This window comes from Oenanthe melanoleuca, chromosome 3 (genome assembly GCF_029582105.1).
Source record: "Oenanthe melanoleuca isolate GR-GAL-2019-014 chromosome 3, OMel1.0, whole genome shotgun sequence".
NCBI classification, from domain to species: domain Eukaryota; kingdom Metazoa; phylum Chordata; class Aves; order Passeriformes; family Muscicapidae; genus Oenanthe; species Oenanthe melanoleuca.
Genome location: NC_079336.1, coordinates 79,650,883 through 79,667,643, shown reverse-complemented (window position 1 = coordinate 79,667,643; position 16,761 = coordinate 79,650,883). Strand labels below are relative to the sequence as shown.

The window sequence follows — 16,761 nt, the reverse complement described above, 5'->3', positions numbered from 1 at the left end:
TAAATACTGTGTGTCTATATCTTTATTAGATGCTTACTTACAAAGAGCACCAACAACATGTTTGATATGTAGGATTGGATCAAGCCTAAGCCAAAGAGTTTAACATCGAAAGAAGAAGACATGGAGACAAGGGAAAGGTGTTCAGATGTGGATTGGCTATGTGTCATTTTCATTCCACTAATATTGTGTCTTCATGTTGAAGCAGGCATTCTGTTTAGTACCTTGAACGTGGGTTCACTGATCCTGCCTTTCCTTGCCCCTCGCTAAAAGAACATCACTGGTTCATGTTCCCAGTGCAGATAGGTACTGAAATGTTGCCTTCTTCAAAAATCCTTTTCTGTCTTACCAGTTGAGTGTCTGACTACTTTGCTGCTGCAGGTTTTGTTGGGAAGGCTGTTGGAGCACAGATTGCTGGCACCCATTCATTTGCAGATGCCCTGAATCCCCACAGATTTTCTTTTCTCCTGATCACCTGACTGGGGACACAGTTATTCCTCTGGTGGCCAGTTGCTGTGATCCCCCCTCCCTTCATTCAGCAGAACATCTTTCCATTCAGACTTTGATCACAGCAGCAGCCTTGTGCAAAGCTGAGCAGCTGTAAGGATACACTGCAACCTGATCATCTCCTGAGACATCAGGTATTGCATCAATTAGTCAGACTCTGAAATTGGTATATACAAAACTTGACAGACTTAACAGGAGCCTTCAGAGCATATCCAGCTACTTCTTTAGCACTCCCTTGTCACTCTTCTATTGTCTCCATAGACCATTAATTATTTCACCATTGGTCATTCCAGGTTCACATCGTCCCAGCCTTCCTGCAGCAAATCACCTTCAAGGCCTGAACCATTCATCCTCTCACATCTCCCTGGGTCAGACAGAGGATGAGGCCAGAGAACAGCTTTTGAGGGGTGTCCTCAGTTCAGCAGGAAGAATATGTGATCTCAGCTGCTCCTTCCTGCTGTCTCTCTGGCTTCAGTGCTGCAGTAAAACAGCCCATCTGCTCCAAGCCCTGCAGCCCTGCAGCTGCTGTGCTTGGCTCCCGGGACTGAGACACCACAGACAGGCTGATGATGGGCAAATAGGAAATTGTTAATAGGGATAGAGAAGAGACAGGCAAAATTTTCCTCTGAATAAGTAATCTGTGTCTGCAGGGTTTTTGTCAGGAACCCTTTCACACACATCTCTTGTATTTTGGGGGCTCTGGGAGGCTCCCTCCTCTCTTGCTGAGGTGTTTGCAAAGCCTGCCCACAGAAGGGAGGCAGGCAGAGTCCCCTGTCTGGCTGTTGAGCTCTTTTAAGCCTGGCAGTGTCAGTGAAGCAGACTTTGTTTCAGCTCGCTGGAGAGGGCTGGGCACAGTGCGTGCTCTCAATCTGAGAGCTGAGCACATGAGTCCCACAGAGGCCCCAGCTGTCTCTGGGGCCAGGGATGAGAGGGCACCTTATCAAAGATGAGAGGAGAGAGAGCATTGCCTGAAGGCATCTGGGCATGTCATGAAACAGAGAGTGAGCAAGGAGCAAACAGACCTCACAGATGAACTCTGCTTCTTGAGTCTGCAAAATTGGTGGGAAAAGTTGCCTACACATGATCTTCTTCTTGCTAGGTTTATCATACTCTAATTTTTAATGGTTGGACTTGATATTGAAGGTCTTTTCCAATGTAAACAACTCTATGATGTTCCCCCAGGCTGGCCTCTCCTCTTAAAGGTAGTACCCAGCATTTCTGGGGACCAGCAGCTACAGCAGGAGAGAGTGAAGGAGCTTCCCCCATTGGCATCTTCCCATCCTGCTTGCCAGCAGCTGCAGGAGAAATGAAGGAGAGCATCCATTTTCCTGCCCAGCACCTGGGGCTCCCCCAGCCCTGCCTGGAGCTGTCACCAGCAGCACTGGGCTCCTACACAGCCATGGCCCCAACAAATGGCCAGCTTTGAACTTATCCCTGAGTCACCCTCCCTGTGTTCTCCCCTCTGTTCTATTCCAGCTGCATATCAGATGGGTCTTTGTTCTTCTGAGATAGCATAAATTTAACATTATGGAGCATGGAGATCTTTTTTCTCCCTCTTTTGAATTTCCTAAACCACATCCTGTTGTCCACACATAGAAAGCCTGCTACTGGTCACAAAAAACCTCTGAGGGAATTTTCCATGAAAAGGGGTGCCAGGATTTTGTTCTACAAAGGCAGTATCAAAGATGGAAGTCTTGTATCATTCATCTTTCTGTGCTAACAGTTTCTCTAATTAGAATGGTGGATCAAATGAGCAAAGGAGCTCAAGCATAGCTCCACTGTGAGTCTGCTCCTGCCATATCACCATCTGCTCTCCATGTACACAGACAGGTGGGGATGTGCTGGAGAGAAGGAGTTATAGCTGTAGCTTGCCTGCCTTCCTCCCACTATTCCTCATCATGAGACAACCATGACAGTACCACTGCACTTACCCCACTGCCTGCAGGGCCCAGGTCCTCCCTGCCCAGTGTGTCTCCCCAGGGCCCTGGCCATATGTCCATTTTGCCTTTCTAAAGTGTTCTTGCTTCTCATTCCCTCCATCCCAACATTCCTGTACGTGCCAGACTGGTCAGATAGACAGTGATGAATCATAGATCAATCTGTGCAATTGGCTTTGCCATGCTAGGGAATATTGCTTCAAGCCCAGCCTCATTTGATGATGGTTTAGGAGGTCAGAGGTGGAAATGTGTTTGTTTCTTTGGGCTTTTGAAATCCACAGTTTACTCCAAAGAAAATTCCCTGTAGCCATATATAAGTAATTTTCACAGGTTTGCTGTAGGGGAAACACTGCGAATCAAAACTTACCTTATTGCTGTTTATATCCCCAGAAAGTCCTGGATGCAGCAGGAAACAGGAGGCTTTGATTCCCCTGATTCCTTTCTCCATAGCCTCCCTACTGTACCAGAGCACAGTGTCCCACAGCAATCAGCTGGCAGCAATCAGCTGAATGTTCTCCTTGCCCCAGTGCAGATACCTTGTGAGTAGAGGTGGGATCATGGTGCTTCCCAAACTCTGACCAGGATGAGCTCTCTGAACCCTCCTGCTCTGAAGTTAGTGAAGCAGTAGCTGCAGAAGCAGATCTGTGTAGTGACTCTATGACTGGACAGAGAGGACCCTGCACACCAAGCTGAGAACAGTGAAAGACATGTAGAAATAAAGTTCTCTATAGTCAGGAGTGGAAAGAAGCCCAGAGGCTTTAATTGTCTTACTGCTCATATGTTAATGTGTGAAGTATCCTGAGAGACTGTGAATGAGTAAATACATCCTGCCATGGCACAAAGACAACTTACATTCCTAGAAATTATGAGTCAGTGCCACTTGGTATTATTTCTGCATCTCTATCTGAGCTACAATTATTTTTCCATCCTCTGCTCTCTAGCTCTCAGAGCAATAACTTTCCCCCCAGCTCTGTAGCCAGCCTGATGCTGACTGCTATTCATTAACATCCATTTAAATGAGAGAGGGAGAGAGACCTGTGTTTGTTGTGGGGATTATAAACAGTAATAGATTCTTTCTGGAGACTGTCATTTGCTCCTGGTATTTGCCTGCACTAAGCTTTGGGCTTTCAGTTTCTGATCAGTGGCATTAACATTAAACACTCAAAGACGTCCTCAGAGCCCCTGTTAGAAATGTAACAGCTCTTTTCTCCCTGGATTGGTTTTAGCCCTCATTTTGGGTCTATGAGTGTTTCTTCTAAGCTGTGCAAGGTCTAAGTCCTCTCCCACACCATGAATCTCCTCCTAGCTGCTGGATATCTCTTGCAATCAGTCAGCTTCTTATCTCAATCTGTCTTGCCTGCCCTGGAAATGCCATGGGAATTTCCATGGGGGCTTCCAGTCCTGAATTCCCAGTTGTTTGCCAAATCTAAACTGGAGCTGAAGCCAGGAATTCTCATCCATGGCTTATCTCCTGAGGTTGCCCTATACTGGAGCAAGGATCTCACAGCAGTGCAGCAGGCAGTTGCAGTGGGACAGGCTGTGTGCCAGCTCCTGGCTGTGGATCCCACAGCCTTCCCTACCCATCCCACAGAGCTGCACTTGGCATGGCACCCCATCTCTCAGTGTGTGGTGTCATCCTTCCTTTGCTTCCTGACTGCTCCAGCTGCCTGCTTTCCATCTGAACCATGTAAACTGAGCATTCCTTGGCCTTTTCCCCACCCTGTATAAACTCCCCAGGAGAACTCTTGAGGATACCTCTTCCTTCCCTGCCATCCCACACCACCTGTGCTGATGGCCCTGCCCGTCCCTCCCACTGCTGCCTGCACCAGTTCTTCTGGAGCTGCACTGCAGTTCAACGTGACAGTGAAGTCCCTGTCCTGTGGAAACTGAGTGAAGACCTTTTTCTGTTGTGAGAAGGTAACATTTAAAGGCATCCCTTGGGTTACTCTATCTGGCAGCCCAGCTGGTCTTTTGTGTAAGTGCCACTCTGTTGAAATGCCAGCTCTGGTCTTCAAGGCAGCCAGCAGAAGGTACAGCTGGCTCTGCCTGTAATTAATTCCTCATCACTCATCACTTGCCTTTATTCTCCCTTTTGATTTGGAAGAAGGAATAATGCAGATTACAAGACAAATGCAAAGATTGCCTTGTATGGGAAGAGGTAACAACAGGATTGCTGGTATCCTGGGATTTCCCTTTTGTTTGTCTGTCTCTGGTCAGCTGGAGAGATACAGCTGCAGATAGATGGTCTGTCTTTTTGTGTGCCTCACCTGCAGGTGCCCTTAGAATATGCCAGGCAGGGGAGATGGGGAAGAGGCAACAAGGAGAGAAATAGGTAACAAAACTGGCCAGCTGGCTTTGGACTCTGACAGAGGAAACCAGGCATGATTCCAGTGTGAAACCAGGCAAAAGTGGTGACTGCAGCAACTGGCACTGGAGACCATCCCAGATGGGTCTTTCTCATCTCCAGTGATGAGGAGGTGGAGAGCAGGTCACACTTTGATTCTTCTTCAGTTTGTAACCTCTGGAAAGGAAGATGATTTGGAGATTCCCATAGTCCAAGTCTGCAATATTTTATGGCTCTGCCTAGAGCCCAGATCGAGGTTCATTTACAGATACCTCCATCATAAGCTATGTGCCCTTGACTGTCCACTGGTGGCAGACTGACATGTGGTAGTAGAGTAAAGTAGAAAAGGTGCATAAACTTTAACATCTACAGCACTGTGGACTCAGTTCAGATGGGATAGAGGTTTCATCACTGCTTCAAGTCCAGGAGCCTCTTCCATGCCTCCCAGAAGCATATTCCTAGTGACAGTGTTACTGGAAAATGGAGGTATTGTCGTTCCTTCCCAGTCTCAGGGAGCTTCTGTAACTTAGCAGGGATTGCAGACAGGGCTGCCCTTCACAACTCTGATTTCTAAGATAGCCATGGGCACACTGCTTCTCTGTTTTGACCTTCAGTTTTCCATGTGTAGACAGGAGTAGTGAAACACTGCATGTTGTGACTAGATAAGGGAGCTTCCCCCTTTCCAATTGTAAACAATTTGAAGAATGCCTGCTCGTATTCAGTATTGTTGAATTAGGGAATTCGGGGCCGAAAGGTTGTTTTTCCTGATGCTGCAAGGACACGGAGCTGTCAGCCAGGATGTGCTCAGGCTTGGTTTGGGTTTAGGCCAGGCATTCACAGCCAGTGCTTTGGAGGCACTAATTTGCATTCCAGATGCTTCTCTGGGTTTCTTTCTATCTCGCCTTTGCTTTTTTCCTAGGGCATCAAAGTTCGTTTGCTGCGTGATTTGTCCCAGTGCTGACTACTCAGCCAGGCTATTGTGCAGCAAATCCTAGCTACAAGTCCCCAAATGAGGATAGAATAGACAATGGTTGTTTTTAATCCTTGCTTGCTAGCAGCTTCATATTAATTCTTCATTTGCTCTCAATCCCTCACCTCACCAGCTCTGGTGTCTGTAATTAGCTGCTCTGAACACACTCCTGTTGACATTGATCTATGGGGTTATGTAGTTCCTGCGTGAGCTGTCAGTTTGGACAAGGTGCTCCATGAGAACTAGGTATCCTTAGAGAGACTTTCCTTCATAGGAAGCTGCTGAGGGCAGGGAAGATGCCAAGAAATCAGCAGCTCAAAGCTGGTTTTGCCAGAGACTCCTGTAGTGACTTCTCTTATCTGTGGCACTGTGTTTCCAGGAGGGAGGTCTCACTGGCTTGGATCCCCCAAGGTTGTGCATTGCCAGCTGGTCTCAAGAGAGAGAGAAACAAGCTATTTTTCTCCTTGTCCTGGGTTGTGGTGTGTATCCCAAACCTAGTACCACCAGGGAAGGGGATTGGGTATGCTGTCTATGTCCTGTCAGGCCTTCATCTAATTTCCTCAGCTGGCCTTACAGCTAATGCTTCTGAATATTTCCAGACAATAATGTGTTTTCTATCCTCATTTCACTAAATTGCATACATATTTCATTTTTTTAACCTTTTCTTGTAAGTCATTTACTAAGAATCTAAACATTTCATCATCTTTATTATGCTTTGAACTCCCTGTGATGTATCTCAGTTTCTGACAGCCAGGCACTTGATGGGAGTATTTCCAGGTCCCTGTTCTTCACACAGTGCCCCTTAGGTGGATGTGCCAAGAATGAAGGATTTGGGAGGATCCTGTAGGAGGGGGGTTATACAGGAAAGTCTGTTTCCCTGTCTCTTCCCCTGACCTCTTTCTGCTGCTTTTCTGAAGGGCATACCCGTGTGGGAATGCAGCATCCCAAGTACAGACAGACTACAGATGGATAAGTAAGGGTTACTATTTCCTCCATACTCTCAGGTGTAATATATCTGTGTATGGAGACCAGAAACACTGATGAGCAACATCATGGCTAGAATTGTGATTGATTGATTCCTTGAGAAAAAAAGTGTCTCAGGTCAACCCTGACTGAATGTTTAAATTTATTTTTTTTTTCACTGAAGCAAAAAAGGAAAAGAAGTAATCTGAGGGCATACTAACCAAATGCTGCAGGAAGACAAACTGAGATGGTTTTGTGTGTGGGTGGAGGGTAGGAAGCTGTGACACTGTTTTTAAAGTGAGAACTGGAAATGCTTTGAGATTTGTTGGCTTTGGTTTTGGTTTAATGATAGACAAAACCTTTTGGGAATTGCTTTTTTTTTAAGAACTTGAAGTCAGCATTGATGCACAGGGTCTTTATGAATCTCTGAAAACATTGGGCTGGGGTGGTACCAGGTGGTGTGGAACAGGCAGCACTGTCTGGTGTTTCAAAGAACAGCTGCTCACTCCAGGTCTGCTCCCAGGGCAAGTGGTGAATGAGGACACTGGTGGTGTTTCCACAGCTGATGGCCAGGGCCAGAGCAGGGAGAGCCCTGTTAGCTGCATGGCATATTTCAGGGGTCAGTGATGAATGGGGGCAGGGGGCCAAATAGTGTTCTGGCTCCCCATTTCAAGTGGAATGCAGAGAAATTGGTGGGGTCCAGCAGAAGGGCATCAGGATGGTCAAGGGCCAGGAGCAGAAGTCCTTAGGAAGAGAAGTTAAGGGAGCTGGACTTGCTCAGTCTGGCAAAGAGGAGGTTGCTATCAGCTGTTGGCCCTCAACTGTTTTAAGGGCAAATTCAAAGATAATGGAACCAAAATCTTTTCACAGTATTAAATTATAAGAAACAGTGTCCACAACTGGTAGTGCTGGAGTTCATACTGGACAATAGGAAAACTTGGTTTCCTCAGGGAGGTTCAAGATTTGGCCAGGCAGAACCATGCTGCCCTCATGTAGAGCAGGAGACAGCTCCAAGCAGGAGATTGGATGGGATGCCTCTGGAGGGCCCTGGCAGCTAGCATTCCCTTCTCATGCCACCCCAGCCATGCACACTGCTTCTTCCTCACCCTGCCCCTCTTTGCTGGGTCTGTGCTTCCCTGGGGAAGGCCAGGTGGACGAAACACTGCCAGTGGCACCTATCCATGAGCAGAGGAGAAGGCTGGCTCCCTTCAGAGATGACACTGGGGCTCTGCAGGCTGTCCCTGGGCCAGCTGGGGCTTACAGCCGTGGTTAAGGCTGAGCCCAGAGCTGTGCAGGAGCCAGCCCAGCATGCCAGAGGGCTGTTTGTCTCTTGCAGGCTCCTTGAACCTGCTCGTTCGCGTGCGGAACAAGCGAGCCATCGACACCCAGGTCTGGTCCCTCAGTGGCAATCGGGGCAACATGTGGCAGCAGGCACATGTGCCCATCAACCCGCCTGGGCCCTTCCAGGTAAGCCAAGCCCTCAAGGAGCCTCCTGCCCTGTCCCTGTGCCAGGGATGTCGATTTCCTGGCAGACATCTTCCTCTGTAGCACAGGGGCCAGTGGAGCACAAGGGAGGGCACTGGGAGATCTCAACCCCAAGGGTCACTGGGGTAAGGCAAAGGCTTGGTGGATGCACAGAAGTCAAGTCCTCTTCTCCCTGAGGTTTTTATGTGGAAGCATCAGTTTGGCACTATAAATTTTCTGATTATTGCTGGTCTGGAAACTGCTTGTCAGCAGCTCCTTTTGGATATGTCTGTGTGATGGACGGGTGCCTCAGTGCTGAGCAGCTGGGGGATGCTGGCCTGTTGGTGTAAAGTGGGAGTGCTAGATGTTTCTTTTAGCATGTGCTGCAGAGCCCACCTCAGCTGTGCCCCTTGCTTAGGACTCTAGGAGCACTTGTGAATATGAACTGGGCACTCTGCATGTGCTCATTGAGTTGCCCTTTCAGTGGGCAGCTTTTATGGCTGAGGTTTTTACCCAACAGGCTACTTTGCTGCTGTAGGGTTGTTTGTGAGAGCTGCTCTGTACAGGCTGGTCAAGTTGTGGCTCTGTGGCAAAATGCCCAGTGTGCTTTTGCATACTTCAAAATAGTAAAGAAGAATGTAGTTACTCTTGCAAGTTCTGTTCAGTATTGGTTGGCTTGTTAGAGCAGGACACATAATAAAGCAGAGCTCTAATGCACATTTATTACTGCACAGATGCTCAGCACAAAGAGGTTGGTCCCATAAACAGTAAGATCTGGCTTTCCAGATCCTGTGAATATTGGAGAAACACGAAGGAAATAATTCTCTTAGGGGCCTGATAAGATCTGCTCCGTGTCCTGCTTGTCTCTGCAAAGCCCTGCAGTGCAGGGAGGGCTCTCCACAGCTGCAGCCTCACACTGGGCTCTCTCCCATGCTCTGCTCGTAGATCATCTTTGAAGGTGTCCGGGGCACGAGCTACGAGGGGGACATTGCCATCGATGATGTCACTCTGAAAAAGGGGGACTGCCCAAGGAAGCCAATTGGACCGAATAAGGGTGAGACTGTGAAACTCTGCCTCAGAGGCAAGCAGGTTGCTAGCAGTGCATTCACAAATGTGCATGCTAGGGGTGCACAGCTGATTTCAGGGCACACTGACGGGTTGGTGGCACTCAACAGGATGGTTGATCCATCCAGCAGAAGTCACCAGAGGGGCTGTCAGAATCTTGGGGTTGTTCTATGCAGTCGAGAGTTAGCAAGAGTCAAAGGAACAACCAGGAGGTGCCATCCCAAAAAAGCTAAGGACTTCTGCAATATCTCACTTCATGGGAAACTCTAGTTATGAAAACCTTGAAAAGGGGAAGATCTTCCACAGGCTTTAATGGCCTCTGTAGTGTTAAGTCAGCCCTACTCAGAAAAAAAAATCTGCTCTTTGGGGCATGGAACAAGGAGGGCTGTGCTTCCTTCCATTGCCATCTGACAGAGAGCACAGCCAGGCTAAATCCCACTAAACTCCAGTCCACCCACATGGACTGGTGCCAGCACTGCAGTAATAGAGACAGTTCCACTCTCACTAGGGTGCAGCGTGGGTTGAAGCCACAGCAAGGTGTAAGCAGTCTGTAGACACTGGGTGGGAACCACTGGTGTGCTGTCTGCCTCAGCCCTGCCTGTGTCCTCCAGGTGGGCCAGACAGCAGATGTTCAGAGTATGCAAACAGAGCCACACAGGCACTAGAGAGCAAGGTTCAGTTTGGTTTATTTATTTTTGAAGCCAGAAAACCTTCACAGTAAGAGTCACTTCTGGCAGTTTTCTTAACTCCAGAGATGAAGATGAAAACAAAAGTCAGAGCACTCTTTCAAAATTTTCAAAATTTTAGGTGCAGTTAAAAGTTTCTTTTAGCCTAGAATGTAACCATAGCACAATGAGGGTCTTTTGTTTGACTCAGATTGAAAGTTCTGGGGAAGAAAGGAGAATTGGATTGCATAAGTGTCTAAGATCCAACTTTTTTTCCAAAGATAGTTTTGTGGAACCTTGAGAACATCCAGGAAAGGCTCAAAGTATCTTCCAAAAGATCAGGGAGCTCTCTGTGCTTCAGGGTGGGAGAAGACATGGATGTGTGCTGACTTGTTTGATGAGGTCTGTGTCTGTCCCTTCACTAATTCTCTCTTCCTTCTTGGCCAGCAGCTGTTGCTCTTCCAGGAAGCGGTGTCCCAGCCCTGCTCAGCCCTTGGCTTTGTGGCCCATTGACTTTCTTCCTTTACGTGCTGCTCAGATGATGGCAAGCGAGCGCTCCTGTCTTCGGACCAAGACATTCCTGCTCCTTTCCTACTCAGCCACCTCTGCTCCTCTTCCTCCCCTCCTCACTGGCACACCAAAGTGTCCATATGTTACCAAAGACTGACAGGCATGACCATGCAAAGGGATCTGGTTCAGAACTGGAGCACTCCTCGAGAAAGTCATAATGTCTAGAACAGAATTTAAAAATAAAGACAAAACTTTTTTTAAAAAGCACGTGCACGAGAGAGAGAGTGAGAGAGAGATAGAGGAAGGAAAGAAACACACAAAGAAAAGAAGGAATGAAACACAAAAAATAAGAATGAAGAAATGTGAAGAGCAAATGAAGGAAGAAAAAAAACCACACCCATGTTTCCTTGGGAATGTCGGACAGGGCTTCCTCAGGGAAATGGGAACTTGTTTTAAACAAACAAACAAAAATATATTAAAGCACAAATTTCTACCAGAACATTTACCTTCTTTGCTGCAGAGCCCACAGCTTAGTGGATGGTACCCTGCAGCACTCCCCTGTCTCCTCATGCTTTCCTGCTGGCTGGGGCAGCAGCCGCCCCGCGTGCCGGAGCGCCTTGCCTCGCACCGCATGTGCTTCAGTGTCTCCATCCACCCACATCTTCCAGGCCCTCCTGTACTTACTGCCCCCAGTGTGGTTTGCTTTGGCCTTTCCCCACCTCTCTGTGCTTCTCATCCCCCAGCCTGAGGAAGATGGAGCAAGGAGGGGACCGATGACATGGGCCACGCTGAGTGGTGAAGTCCTGGCTGGATCCAGCTGCAGCTCCAAGAGCCCCCTTCTGTCTCCCAGCACTCTTGCTGGATAGGGAGCAGGTCTGAGCTGCAGACAGAAAAGTCTGGTCTCTGTGGGGCTGAGGGATGGGATGTGATGGGATGGGACTGGAAGGGTGGAGCAGCTGCACATTGGCTTCCCCCTGTGAATATTGGGATAATGACCGCCTCAGCCCTAAACACAGGATTGCTTCTCTGCCTTTATTTTGTTACCTATTTATTTTGGTTTTTATTCCATTGCTTCCTCCACCTCAAGTTCTCTGGATTAGGGGAAAAATCAGGCATTTAAATGTTCTTCAGCCAGACAGCAAGTCCTGTGCTCATGACCCCAGCTCCAGTGCTGCCCTCTCACCTCCCGAGGCCTTTCTGCATGCACGGTGCATTCCCTGCAGCGTGGGCAAAAGGTGCCAACAGCATCACTGCTCAGGGCTGAGGCTGCTGAATTTTGTCAGCACGTGCAGCCACCCAGGCACTCAGTTTCCACTGCCAGGGCAGTGGGCAGAGGAGCTGGAAGGTGGAACAGGCAGGAAACTGCTCCAAGCAGGATGCAGGCAGGAAGTTGACCCGAAAGAGGGGCTTGTGCTGAATTGTGGCTCTGTTTGCCACTGAGGAGCAAGGGACAGGGATGGGGGAAATTCATCTTTTCCTTGATGGTATCATGAGTGGGTAAAGCAGGTGTTTCCCTCTGCTGCAGACCTGTAGCAGGTCTGGCCTAACCTCCTCAAGGCAGAGGCACATGCTGCTCCAGATGAACCCCCAGGAGAAGGATTTGCCCTGCACCAGCCAAACAGGAGCTGTGACAGCCTTGTTGCATCTGGAAGCAGCTCTGGGCATGACTTACCTCCCTGCACAGGGCAGAGTTAGCCCCACAGGCTGTGAATTGGGGTTTACTAGCCCACACTGGCAATTAATTAAGTGTGACTCTTCCTGCTAAGGGACACCCCATCCAAAATCCCTATCTGGAGCACCACAGTTAAGATAGCTGTCTCACTGAAGACCCAGTACCCATGGCTGCTTGCCCATTTCTGATTAATATATCAGTTTCTCTAAGACAGCTGTGTTTGTCTGAAATCACCTGAATGTATTTGCTGCCTCCTGCACTGCTCAGCTTCCAGCCACAGCTGGGACCTCATTGCCTTCACTGATGGAGGGGGAAAGCTCTTCCTTAACTTCCAGGAGATCCAGCCACCACCAGAAAGGGCATCAGCTCTGAGGGACAAGGGGACCTTCACAGGAGGCCTTTCAAGGCAGTGGGAGGGTATGATACAGGTCTCCCCAGCTCATTCTGCTTTTCTCCATTTCCAAGAATTGGGACTGTCTCTTTTCTGTCTCCACTCCTCCCTCCAGAGCCCAGACCTCAATCACAGTGCACATTTGACCAGGAAACCCATGGCTGTTGCCCAGGGCCAGGCAGTGTCATGGGATGCAGTGGGTGCTGGCAGCAATTCTGTGTCTTGCTGTCTGTTGCCATGTTCATGGGCAGCCAGTGCTGCCCCTGTTTAGGCTGAGCTCTTTCAGCCCCGTGCTCTTCCTTTCCTCTGTGCTTGTTGAAGGCCAGAAGTCATCACCCTGCTCCTGGTAAGACTCCACTTTCACTCCTAGGAGAGAGACTGTGCTTTCCAGGGGCACTTGGGAGCTTCACAATGGTTCCTCATCTGTCAGGATCAGGATCTGTCATTTGTGTGGCATTGCTGGTTGCAGGAGGTTTCTGCTGGGCAGAAGCTGGAGACAGGAGTGCTTCCCCATCAGTAAGAGATAGCCCAGGGCAACCATCTCACCTTCCAAGCTCTGAGGCAGAGGCCCTTGTCGGTTTGCTTCTACGGACTGCTCAGCCCAGGCTGCACAAGCACCCAGGTTTTGCTGGTGTTCCATGGGCATCAGAGGTGCTGTGGGGCTGGGGAGGTGCAGCCTGAAGGTTCAGGATGATGGACAAAACATTACTGTGAGGCAAGTGTCAGCAAAAGGTTAGAAAGGGTCACCTGCAGGGAGGGAGTCCATGCCCCTGCAAGGAAGGATGCAAGAGCATCACCACACCAATCCATGGCACGGGGGGCAAGAAGCCCTTTGGTGCCCAGAGGTCCAGGGCAGAGCAAGGAGGTTGCTCCAGCCAGAGGTGAAGCCTTCTCCTGCTGTCAGGTGTCCATCAGCTTCAGTAAAACTTTCAGAAGCCCCTTCCCACAAAGACCTCTGCTCTTACCTCTGGCTAGAAAGCAGCTGGTGGTGAGTTTGGGGGAAAGTCATTAACCCAAGTGCTTCTGCTTGTCAGAAGTACCAAGGACAAAAGGAAAGACCTCATTTCCCTGGCAGATGTGCTGAAAGGTGGTATCAAAGAGGCACTTCAGCAGCAAGGATGGAAAGATGTGCCGTGATGGGGTGGAGGGAGGTATGTCCCTCTTCTTTGAGGGTAATGGTATTTGTGGTTTACTACCCCATGCCTGAGAGGCAAGTCTCCTTGTGGTGGTAATGCATCCCAGGTGAGATGTAAAGCCATGCTCCTTACCCCCTCCAATTAAAATCCCTTCACATTTTTCACAGTGTTCTGGCTAAATTACAGTCCCTAAACTTAATTACTGTCTGTCTTCTTAAATATCTGTTGCAGTCCCAATGTTATGTTTCTCTTCCTGGTGTTTTATGTTGCTCTGTGCCTATCGAGTAGCTGCTTTATTCCACTCCAAAAGTGGCTGCATTTCAGCAATGGTGGATATTATTCCTGTATATAGTATGAACGTCCCTGCAGAAGAAAAGTGCAATATAAATTTAAGAGACTGCTTTTATTTACAAGGAGACCTCTGCTTGGTAGTTGTAGAAATACATTAGGAAGAATGCTGTGTGGGTGTTAGCCGATATATACTCGATTTCATTTTTTTTCAGGGTATAGAACAGAAAATATGTGAGTGTGCAGGCTCCTGGGTATAGGTTGTAGATATTAGAAGTAGTGAATGCTACAGTGTAGTTACAAGTGGGGCTTACAAAGAAACTTACATTTGAAACCTCTTTTTTGTAGTTGTTCATCGTATTCTGAAAAATATACTTTTTAATTATAATTTTCTACAGTTCAGTGCAAGTCCAAATAGCAGGTCATCGACAGAACTTTAATCCATGGCTTTTAACAATATGAACATCAATTCCTCCTGCTTGCCCTGAAATGCAGCTCCTGACTGGTAATAATAATAGACTATTTTTCTTCCACTGAGATCAGCCACTGGAAAGCGATGGACCTAATATGTTTTGTTTGATCTGGAGTTAAGTAATTAGGAACACCTGAGTGCAACCTTTCCCAGCTGTATGGGAGTGAAAAAATGTTTCATGTATATGAAAAGCTTTGCATAGCACATAAGTGGTTTGGGAACTGCTCGTGGGTCCCTTTTAACTCAGCATATTCTGGGATTCCTGACTGGCAGGCATGCAGAGCTGCTCCAGCAGAGCTGCACAGTGTGCTGCCTGGAGAACAGCTGTAGCAGCAGTGATAGGGAGCCCTTCTCTGGGAACTAGTTTTATTCTGGAAAAAAAATATAGTAGCAATCAGGGGAAAATGGAGGTGGGGGAGGCCCTTCAGATATTTAGGCTGGCAATTTTTTTTGCAAAAATAATTTAAACATGTGAGAATGAGTGTAGCAAACGTGATACAAATCATATTTTATTCCCTATTGCTTTTCAAAGTATTGAAATTTAATTTCTTTCTACACAAAATCCTGTGGGCACACTACTCCAGAACAACAACAAAAAAATACTTTACAACCAAAGGGAGAGCAGAGTCTGGATTCCTCTGTGCCAACAAGCACCCAGCTTTTGGGTTGGTGCCAGTGCTTCTCAGCCTGGGTGGTGGGAGAAGCATCCCTGCACCACTGCCCATGTCTCCAGCATGAAATGTCAGGAGCAAACCCTGCTCCCCCTAAGCTCTCAGCAAGGCTGAGGCAGGGAATTTTACCTGTGGGAATTGCCAGGGGGTCCTTCATGCTGCCTGCAGCAGGGGCAGGCAAAGGAACCAGGGCATTTTCCTTCCTCTATGGAGTAAATGGTGTCACCTCACCCCACCTGAAGAGACAAACCTTTTCTTTAAAGCAGAGAGCCAGGAAGCTGCTGCTTCAGGATGTTTTAGTCACCTTTGTCTGTCAGCACCATGCAGATACCCATTTTTCTCTGGAAATGCTGCAGCACCCCTTTGCCTCCTGGGTGCCTTTGGGTGTCCTGGGATCAGCATGGAGGAACATGTCACCATGGGCTCTGTGCCTCGAGCTGGGTGTGCTGGGACAGTGCCACAGCACCTACTGATGCCCAGCTCTTGCACCCAGGGGGAAGGAGCCTGCTTTTCAGTCTTGACAAGCAGCTGTATTGTGAGTATTTCCTGTGCAAAGGATAGGCCTCCTGGCACTCCTGGCTTTGGGAGAGATTACTTTTAACCCTTTAAACTGCCCCAATCCATTGTGTTTTCCAGGCTGCCCTCCATGTAGGTGCCTGCCTGTTCATAACAGCAAGTGTGCAGCAGCAGGACCCTGTGCAGGCTGTTGCCACGATTTGTATTTGCTGTAATTTGTATTTGTATTTGCTTTGGCACAAGTGCTCATCCTGAGACAAAAGGCTTTTACAGAAGAAAAATGCTAGAGAGCTCTGGATATTACATTTTAACCTGACCAAATTTGCACTCCATGGTAATAACTCTCAGCTGCTGGTTTCCAGCAGGGAGCTGAACAGCCTTGGTACACCCAGCATCCCAAATGATAGCTGTGGTATATGTGTGCTTTCAGTACTTCCCTTGGGATTAAGGCACATGTTGGTTTGCCTGACCATCTGGCACACCCAGCACACCACAGGGGATTTTGGGGTCTTCTGATGGCTACTTACACTTTGGTATGGTCACATCAGACCACTTGTGTCCTGGAGGATTTAAACATCCCAAGGATCACTGTGGGACAGCCCAGGGCTACTTGTGACTGCCATTCCAGAGAGGGGGAGGGTGCAGCTTGCAGGGAGCTGTAGTCTGCAGGACAACCTCTTGCCCATGGAAAAGCAGTGCCATCCCCCTCTGTGTTGTCTGAGATGTGTGCCTGACACCCAGACCCTGGGCTGTGGTTCAGGTGCGTGCTCAGTGGCTTTGCCATCAAGCATCCTTTCTCAAAAGGAGAGCTGGCTCCAGAGACAGACAGCAAGGCTTACTGTGTGTCCCTGTGCTGTGTGGCTTGGTCCAGATCACCTAGATCTGCTCTGGCACCTTCTCCATCTTGCTCCCTGCAGCCCTGGCAAAGCCTGAGGGGCTGGTGGGGCTGCCTGGTGGTGGTGGTGGAGCAGGAGCACTTCAGGGCTCCATCAGGGACCTAGTGTGGGCCATGTTCTGGCTTCACCAGAGGCAAAGGAAGGCTCACAACAGCCCCATGCATGGCTGAAAGGATGGAACAGAACTTGTTTGTGTTCTCTGGAAAAGGAGAGAGAAAAGATGAGCTCCACAGTGCATTGCCCTTTGTTTCACTGATGGCAGGCTGCTGGGCAAGGAGACTAAAGGAAATCCTGAAA

The 16,761-nt window shown here is 48.6% G+C and overlaps 1 protein-coding gene across 1 annotated transcript in view; it reads left to right on the top strand.

Annotated features, from left to right (window-relative positions):
- Positions 1 to 11,310, top strand: part of MDGA1 (MAM domain containing glycosylphosphatidylinositol anchor 1) — a 134,230-nt gene extending 122,920 nt beyond the window's left edge. Inside the window, exons 15-17 of the mRNA XM_056487567.1 lie at positions 8,055 to 8,185; positions 9,128 to 9,236; positions 10,363 to 11,310. Of these exons, the coding sequence (XP_056343542.1) occupies positions 8,055 to 8,185; positions 9,128 to 9,236; positions 10,363 to 10,454 (332 nt within the window). The 3' untranslated portion in view covers positions 10,455 to 11,310. The remainder of the gene's footprint in view (positions 1 to 8,054; positions 8,186 to 9,127; positions 9,237 to 10,362) is intronic.
- Positions 11,311 to 16,761: the final 5,451 nt, after the last annotated feature.